General features: G+C 41.5%; 1 protein-coding gene across 4 annotated transcripts in view; it reads right to left on the reverse strand.

The window, feature by feature from the left end:
• Nucleotides 1–9,236, reverse strand: part of dpf3 (double PHD fingers 3) — a 37,282-nt gene extending 28,046 nt beyond the window's left edge. For 2 of the 4 annotated variants that reach the window (XM_080452287.1, XM_080452286.1), the window contains exons 1-2: nt 9,124–9,236; nt 2,643–2,699 (exon numbers count right to left, since the gene is read on the reverse strand). In XM_080452287.1, the coding sequence (XP_080308413.1) occupies nt 2,643–2,699; nt 9,124–9,155 (89 nt within the window). In that variant the 5' untranslated portion in view covers nt 9,156–9,236. The remainder of the gene's footprint in view (nt 1–2,642; nt 2,700–9,123) is intronic. The other 2 variants (XM_080452289.1, XM_080452288.1) reach the window with 1 other exon arrangement.
• Between the last annotated feature and the right edge of the window lie 324 nt (nt 9,237–9,560).

Genomic DNA, 9,560 nt, shown 5'->3' on the forward strand with positions numbered 1-9,560 from the left:
ACATTAAACATGTACCCACGTACACACAGGCAACCCCTCCCCCCTCCTCCCTCCTCTACAATTCCACCTAAATCACAGCCATGCTCTCTTTCTCCCACCAGTCCATACCATTACTACTACCCTGAGGTCTGTCCTTCATTAAGGAAAACTAACCTTACATCTAAACATAGCCCTTGTCGTCTCTGCCAAAATAATCATCCTTTTTGGTCAACCTGAACCTTTGTGTTGGTTCTCAAACATTTTCATGTCAAGGACCCCCCAAATTGATTGATTGATTTGATTTGCATTGATTGAATACTGTATTAGTCAGAAATGTAAACAGCACAAGGTACAGTAAGCCATTAAGTCTAAAAGTCCTGGGGACAATTTTCATTGTGGTCTTATGTATTGAATTCATCAACATAGCATAAAAACATTACACAAGAATACATGTCATCCACAAATACAAAACACTATGCTGTATGTACAAAGGAGAAAAAGGAAAAACATCGGCAGTGAATGACACCTCCTTTCTATGGGAAATTGCATTAATCCCCCCTTGTGGTCTCCTGATAGATGGTTTAACAGTCCAGTTTTGAAAGAAACCAGTGATTTATATCTTTTAATGGATGGTGTCAGCCTGTCAGGGCATTCCACATTTTGGTGGCAGAGCAGTAGAATGAGAATTTGTATTTTTGTGCCAATCAGACAACTGCAATTGATTCAGATCGCTGCTGCTCGAGTCCTTGGAGCCAGAGCCAGATTAGCATCCCTGGGGGCCCCTACACTGAAACTCCAGAGGGCCCCCTGTGCGTGCGCACGCACACGCACTTACACAGTACACATGCACGCACCACACATCCAAGCCATGATTAAACCCAATCGTAATCATTTTGAGCTTGCAAGCTGGTACATCAAATCCAGTCCATCATGCATCTATTGCTCAAAGGCTGCAGTCCAGCTGAGCAGATATGCCTGTACAATACAGTCCTATCCTACACAGTTTCATAGACCAACAACTGCCATTTCTTCACTCACAATATAAACAATGGCTTAAATCATCCCAAGCAATTATATGACTGCAAACAACAATGCAAATTATAATGCAACCCAGTAAAGGGCCTTACAACTAACGTTACAGTCATATGCATCCACTGGCTGGCGTTCAGTAGAAATTGAGTTTTCATAATTTGACTGACCTTCATGAAATTGCAACTCCATATAGTAGATCTGCTATTTTCGGCTAATGTTCCCCATCACACAAAGATTTGGCGGACCCCCTGTAGTTACTCTGAGGACCCCCTAGGGGTCCCGGCCGGACCCCCTGTTGAAGACCCCTGGCCTAATGTATTAGTGGAGCTAATTTTAGTTGAGCTTGCAACCCGTTACACTCCCCTGTCATACTAGGGAAACTATTAGGGTATATTCATGCTGAATATTGTAACTGAACAACTCAGCTGGCAGGGGAGCTGCCTGGGTTTGTTATGCTCTCTCCTTATGGGCTGCATATCACTTACTGACCAGACAATCACTCTCTCATTGCCGTGCTAGTCTGCCGTCTCCACAGACAATGAGCACACACACACACACACACACACACACACACACACACACACACACACACACACACACACACACACACACACACACACACACACACACACACACACACAGGCTCGTAAAGTAGACCATGGTATGTAACGGGTGATTTCCTGCTGGAAATAACTCACGTGGAACTTGATACCGTGACTTAAATATCCCACTACCAAAGTAACTCATTAACCGGCTACCAAATACTCTTCAGATGACGTGTGTGTGTGTGTGTGTGTGTGTGTGTGTGTGTGTGTGTGTGTGTGTGTGTGTGTGTGTGTGTGTGTGTGTGTGTGTGTGTGTGTGTGTGTGTGTGTGTGTGTGTCCATGCGTGCGTGCGTGACTTACACATCTGTCTGATTCTCACAACAGATTAGATAGAAACATAGATAAATGTTTCCCAATACTAAAAGACAATGGATACCCTCACATGAACCATAGCGTGTCCCTATTCTGGCGCGAACATTTGTCGAAAATAGCCCGTCTACTAGCTCACTACGCGGCACAACGTGTTGTGATCTTTATTGCAGATCGGTTATTGTCGCTGAAGAGATTTAGTACTGTATAGAGCAGGGGTTCTCCAACGTTTTTATACCCTATTTTACAGGGGAAATTCTTTGGCGACCCCACTGATTTATAGTGCAATTTCAAAGTAGAAATGAAGCATATTTAAACATCAAAACATACGTTGCTAGTCTTGAATAGGAATATTTATTAGAAAATACATTTAAAACGCTGTGATTGGTGATTGCTGCTTATATTGTGTCTTATCAGCGTAGTTTAAAAGCTACGGAAGTGTTCTCTGTACCCATTTGTAAATGGAAGCATCGTTTGCCAGAACGTTATTTGTTTTTTAATTAAACTAAAAAGATGTATTTACATGCTATGCATTTTTTTTAAACAAATAAAACAGACTTAAAGGGCCAGACCACTTTGGTAGAGGTTTGGGTTGTGTAGTTACCTTGCCATGATGTAACTCAAGGTGGACAAGAAATCGAAAATAATTGCTCCATTGATTAGAAATTGATAATTCAAAACATGCTACTGTTTTTTTTAATATATAAAAATGTTACCTTCCTGTTGATTTTACTATTTGAAGATCCGGATCCGGATCAGTCCGGGTTTTCTTCCTAATAAAAATGGCAAAATCAACAGAAAGTTAAAATTTTTTATACAAGAAAAAAGCAGTACTGGGTTTTGTGAAGTTCTATCGTCTGAATCAACTTTGATTGCGTTCGTTTATGTGCTAAAAGAGTGAGTTTGAGAGCTGTTTCAGCGTACAATGTAATGAGGAGCATATTTTGAATGATTAATTTCTAATCACTGGAGCAATTATTTTGTATTTCTTGTCCACCTGTGGAGTTACATCCTGGCAAGGTAACTGCACAACCCAAACCTCTACCAAAGTGGTCGTGCCCTTTGTTTAGTTCTTCACCTTCCCCAGACCCCACTTGGGGTCCTGACTCCTGACCCTATAGTTTGAGAACCTCTGGTATAGAGGGGAGGAAATGTAGGAGGCATGGATTAATGCTGATTCCTAAACAATGAAAACAATATGTAAGATTATTATGTTTCAGTAATATTGTTCCTGCTGTTCTACATACTGTGCCAACCAGGTGAAAAAAATCACAGACTGAGGCTTTAACCTTTGCTTTCATGAAATATCCGAGACATGCAGGGTTTTATGGAAGATGCTTCTGAACGTATTGCTATATGAGCACTTCAAATGCTCTAATCTTTCAAAACACGTTAGCCTCATAGCATAATTGACATTTTTGCCTAGCTCTACTCTCCTAACACTGCTGCCTTGTTATTGCCTATGTCCTAAGCTAATCAGAATGCTTGTTACAATCCAAAATGACTCAGGCAGAAAGTGCTTTTAAGTCAACTTAGGCAGAAATTTGTTTTTGAATGTAACAAGCATTCTGATAGGCTGAGGACAATGGCAGCAAGGCAGGATGAATCAGCAGTGTTAGGAGAGTAGAGTTAGGCAGATATAAATAAAGGCAGATAAACATGACTTAGGAAAAAAAAAATCTACTCATGATTGCCTAAGTCAACTAGACTAGATGACTTAGGCAGAAAGTGATTTGTTTTTTTGCCTTCCCTGAAAACCTTAAAAATATGCCTTAGGCAATTATGCTATGAGGTTAACGAAATAATAACCAAAAAAACAAAAACGACGCATTGAGAGCTTGTAGATGGGATGTTTTCGGTACCTGACATGCTTCCATAGAAGACATGCTATAATCCATGAGAAGGACTAGTATTGAGCCCTGGGGGCACCAGGGTCAATTAAGTACAGGGTTTAAGTGGAAACAACAAACACAGTTTTCCCTCCGTTTAATTTATTTATCGTTAATTATCTGTTGTTGTTGTATACAGTTTAAGAGCCAGATGGAGGGATGTCTCCCCTCCCCCCTCCATCCATCCATCCCTCCTCCATCTCTTCTCATCTGTCCATCTCTCTAGGCTCCTCTCTGACAGATGGACCCAGGAGGATGCTGGGACATTTCTAATCTGCAGACCCCACTCATGCACACACGTTGACCCCAGGCACACAGACAAAGGCAGACATAAACATTAAGGGCAACAGACACACACACACACACACACACACACACACACACACACACACACACACACACACACACACACACACACACACACACACACACACACACACACACACACACACACACACACACACACAGCTTCCCCCTCAGAATAACCTATTTCACGAGATTGCAATAACTTCAAGCCATTATTCCTTCACAGAGGCCGTTCTATCAGCTCAGACAATAACAACCTTTATGATGAAACAACACCTGCTGTAAATCATCTGTGTGTACAGCACACGCGCACACACGCGCACACACACACACACACACACACACACACACACACACGCACACGCACACGCACACGCACACGCACACGCACACGCACACGCACACGCACACGCACACGCACGCACACGCACACACACACACACACACACACACACACACACACGAATAGCCACAGTTTCACCCGCTGTGGCCTTCCAGTTCATCTCGCATGTTTCTTCGGAGGAGGAGGGGGAGGGTGGGTGACATGATAATATTAGTGTGGGCGGGAGGAGGAGGGGGGATGGGGAGAAGACAGGGGTCCCCTGTCTCTCAGAGCTGCGGATTAAACGACCTGATAACAGCAGACTCGTTCTCATTCTACTGCTACAAGTAAGACGCGCGAACGCGGGAAGCGAACGCAAACAAATTTAAATAAATATGAAAAAAAATATTTAAAAAAAAGTAAGCAATAAAGAAATATATAAAAAATAGAAAAAAATTCTGCGTTAAAAGGAGCATCTTAGAAAAATAGAAATGCACAAAAAAAAAACTTTTAATGTTTTTGAACAATTCAACAAAGTGTTTGAAGTGCCTGTTTCACCCACTTCCGGGGGGCGGAGCCAAAATCCGAGCCCGAAGTATTTGTTCGTAGACCCCCACTTAGGGGGGGTAGAAAAAGTTTCGGAGCGATTCGGGCACTTTTCATTTAACATGGGGTTTCAATGGGGAGTTTTTAGGAGCCTTCTCCGGGGCGTGGCTTCCGGGGGAAGGGGCGGGCTTAAACGCAACCAGGTGTGACAGGTGTGTTCAGTTTTCAAAGACCTTTCATTTGATGTATGGTATGTCTAATTTGGACATTTACTTATCTCAGAGGAGCTGCACACAGGCAGTGCACACAGAGATACAGACGGAGACACAACCCAGGCAGAGTTACATAGTAAGCTCCACTTGGTCGGAGGCGCGGCGAACACCAAAATGTGGCATGCCCTGACAAACTATCCACTGGTTTCTTTCAAAAGAAGCAGACTCGTTCTCATTCTACTGCTATAACACCAAAATGTGGAATGCCCTGACAAACTATCCACTGGTTTCTTTCAAAAGAAGCAGACTCGTTCTCATTCTACTGCTATAACACCAAAATGTGGAATGCCCTCATTGCCCTGACAAACTATCCACTGGTTTCTTTCAAAAAATTGGCCTGAAAAATCATCTATCAGGAGACCAGAAGGGGAGGTGAATGTAAATTCCCATCGAAAGGAGGTGTCGCCGTTTTTCCTTTATCTCCTTTGTACATATAGTGTTTTGTAGTTGTTGATGACATGTATTATTGTTATTTTTATTTTTATGCTATGTTGATGAATTGAATAGGCTACATAGGACCACAATGGAAACACGTCCTCAGGACTTTTTTGTCTTCAGGACTTTTTTATTTTTTTACATTAACCACTTGAACCCTAGAATTCATTTTCTGAGGGGAACATTAGCTGAGAAATAGCAGATCTACAAGCTCATCTGAGCTTGTAGATCTGCTACTTTTGGCAAAGAGGTATAGGTGTAGAGGGAAAAAAAGAGTAAACCAAGTAATTTAAAAAAAAAGGTTTAACGTGAAACACAATTTTATACAATATAGAGGGGGTCCCTGCTTCATCTCTCTCTCAGCTAGGGGGTCCTTGGGTTAAAAAAAACATTGAAGACCCCTGCTCTACTGTATAGCAGCAGTTATCAGCCACTGGAGTAGTAGTGTGGTGGTGTTTACCTGCAGAAACACACTGCCCTCTCGCTGTATTTTGGGTGTTTTCACTTGGTTTTGGTAGACCAACAAAAAATACCACATCCCTGTCTATCAAAACAAACAGTGAAAACGGCAAAATACAGCGAGAGGGGAATGTGTTTATGCTATATTGTTTTGTCATGTAAACACATCAGGCCAAAGATATATAGTTGTACACTGTAGATTTTCACTACACAGACACATGGCGGTTTTCTTGAAAAAAACACTGTGTTAGAAAACCTTCACTGTGTTTGTCCAAGAATGCAGACTGTTTTTTATAACCTCCTGTACAATAGACTGTGTGAAAACTGTCTAACATCCCTCCGCAAGCCACACACACACACACACACACACACACACACACACACACACACACACACACACACACACACACACACACACACACACACACACACACACACACACACACACACACACGTTTGTCACTGTACATCTGAGGACATCGTCATTTTAGGACAGTAATTTTATGAATGCCATAGTTACAATCCCTTGCTATTTTTAACTGTAACCCTTAGGCCAAAAATAGCCGCATCTAGGCTACAAGCTTGCAACACGTCACACTGCAATGTGTCATAAGCTTGTAGATCTTCTATTTTCGGTGTACAGCACTGCATGGCGCATAACTAAAGTACAAATAAGGCACAGCTCCTCAACAATGTCTATTTCTCAAATTGTGCTATACTTGTGGGGACATGGCCCTCACAAGTGTAGTAGAACACACACACACACACGCACGCACGCACGCACGCACGCACGCACGCACGCACGCACGCACGCACGCACGCACGCACGCACGCACGCACGCACGCACGCACGCACGCACGCACGCACGCACGCACGCACGCACACACACACGCACACACACACACACACACACATTCCTCATGACAGTGGTAAACATCTGCTGTCTGCTGGAGTCAGACAGACAGACAGAAAGGGTTCTCACTCACTGAGTCAACACATTAATTTTAGAATTCTTTTTCAAAATTCAAATCTTCTCTTCTAGGGGTGCTGCATGGCGCAAAATCCTTCGAGATGGGGGTCCACCATGGCCAAATATGTCAATTTGGGGGTCTTTGACATGAAAATGTTTGAGGACCACTGGCTACTATAGGCCTATACTAATTAAAACCGGGAAAGCATCTGTGTCATTTTAGATTTTTGCGTTGGCTATTATAAAGTAGCAGATCTACGAAATAGATTGAGAACTCGATTTTTAGAAGGCATTTGTAGAATCGGCCTCATGCAGGTCTTAATGGGTTTTAATGTGGGACATTATGCATGACCCCAAGCAGCAGTGGAAACAGCTTGGTGGTAGCCTATACGGATACAGGATAGGTGGGCACTAGGGACATCTGGGCACCTCGATGTAAAATTGGCTATTTTGTCCAAAAAGTTAAAAAATGTAATATTTGAAAAATGGTCCTAAGAAATGTAAAGTATACATGATGTGACGGTACATTACGGTACATCATTATCAGACTTAATTTTATCCTCCAACTTCTTGTTTATGCCCCAAAATGACTGGATAAACAGGTTGTGTAGCAATTTGAAGCAAGTGTAGAACTATTAGACCATAATTATCGAATATTTAAGCATGAACTTCTGATCATGGTAACTTTACATTTCTTAAGACCATTTTTCAAATATTGAATTGTTTTAATATTTTGGACAAAATAGCCAATTCTACATCGAGGTGCCCAGATGTCCCTATAGTGCCCACCTATCCTGTTCCCATTGTAATGACATTATCCTGCCAAAACGTTGAGCTGTGTGCATTTCTGTTCTGACAGCCTGTTCCTGATGGGGAAAACAGTGTCCTTCTTCTCATGCATGTATTATCATTGGTGAAATACATGGAATGCAATGACATTATAATGAAAGCACATCCAGAAAAGTCCTTTAAAGAGAAAGCTGTGACAATGAATGTAACCATTCCAAGTGGCAACTTTTAGATCTGAGTGGAAACGGAAACCACTGAGCAGCAGGCAGGCTACCACTGGTGGAAAGTAACTAAGTACATTTACTCAAGTACATATATATATATATTTTTTAAAACTTTACTGGAGTAATTTACCAATTTTCAATACTTTTACTTCTACTCCATTACATCTCAGAGGCAAATATTGTACTCCACTACAATTATTTGAAAACTTCATTAGTTACTTTGTAGATTATGATTTTTATTACAAAACATACATTAACCACTTCAGCCCTATGTACAATTCAGCCATTTGAAAATAGACGATCTACAAGCTCACAGCATTGTGAGCATTATCTGCTATTTTCAAAAGATTTAGCAAAATGAGCAAATTTCTACTTTTGGTACTTAAAGTACATTTTGATACCAATACTTTTGTACTTTTACTCAAGTACATTTTGAACTCCGGACTTTTACTTGTAAAAGAGTATTTCTACATTGTGGTATTTCTACTTTTACTTGAGTAAAAAAAAAAGAGTACTTCTTCCACCACTGCGCAGGCTACAACACAAGAGCGCAGATGTAACAAGGCTAATTTATGCTCCGTCCGTCCGTAGTAGGCTACAACCGAAGGGTGTCGCTTGCCGATCTGTTCGGCCAGCGACACCCTTGTTGTGTGCCATGTAGGCTAGTAGTCTGCAGATTCATATAAATTCAGATTTACGCGCGGAAAGATCTGGCAATAAGGCTATGCTTTTTGCTTTAGTCCCAGTAGAGTAAAACATGCCTATTACACAGTAATTACAAACAAAGGAATTCATACAAAAAAAAACCTCACCGAGTTTGGTTATGCATCTGTGATGTATTTATGTAAAATACAGTAGTCTATTGCGAGCTCGGCATCTATCTATATAATGTGTGCACATGTCATCAATGCATGCATTCAATGCACATTTATGTGCAATTGTTTTTCCCCATGATCTGTTATTTATTTATTTTAATGTACTTACGATTTCAGAGGATTATGAATGACAGTCGCCATTTTCCTTGCAGCAGCAGCAGCAAATATTCCAAATCTCAGTGTGTAGTTTTTTGGGACGCTTTATGGAGGTTGCTGCTGTGCAGCCAATGCGGGTCCTGTGTGTGTACTGTGTGTACCACCATCAGCGTTGCCAGATCGTGTGAGAGAAATAAGCAACCAGATCTAGAAAAACAAGCCCAAAAGAAGCAACATAGGTACATAGGCTATTTGAAAATAGACGATCTACAAGCTCACAACATGCGACGCGTTGTGAGCTTGTAGATCTACTATTTTCATTTTCAGATGGGGTTATAGGGACAAATACATATTAAGTTGGGGGTCCTTGACTTGAAAATGCTTGAGAACCACTGGTTTAAACGACATTAGGAAACAAGCACAAAATAAGCAGCTACACTTAGAAACGAG

This window comes from Gymnoscopelus braueri (assembly GCF_963280865.1).
Source record: "Gymnoscopelus braueri genome assembly, chromosome: 16".
NCBI classification, from domain to species: Eukaryota; Metazoa; Chordata; class Actinopteri; order Myctophiformes; family Myctophidae; genus Gymnoscopelus; species Gymnoscopelus braueri.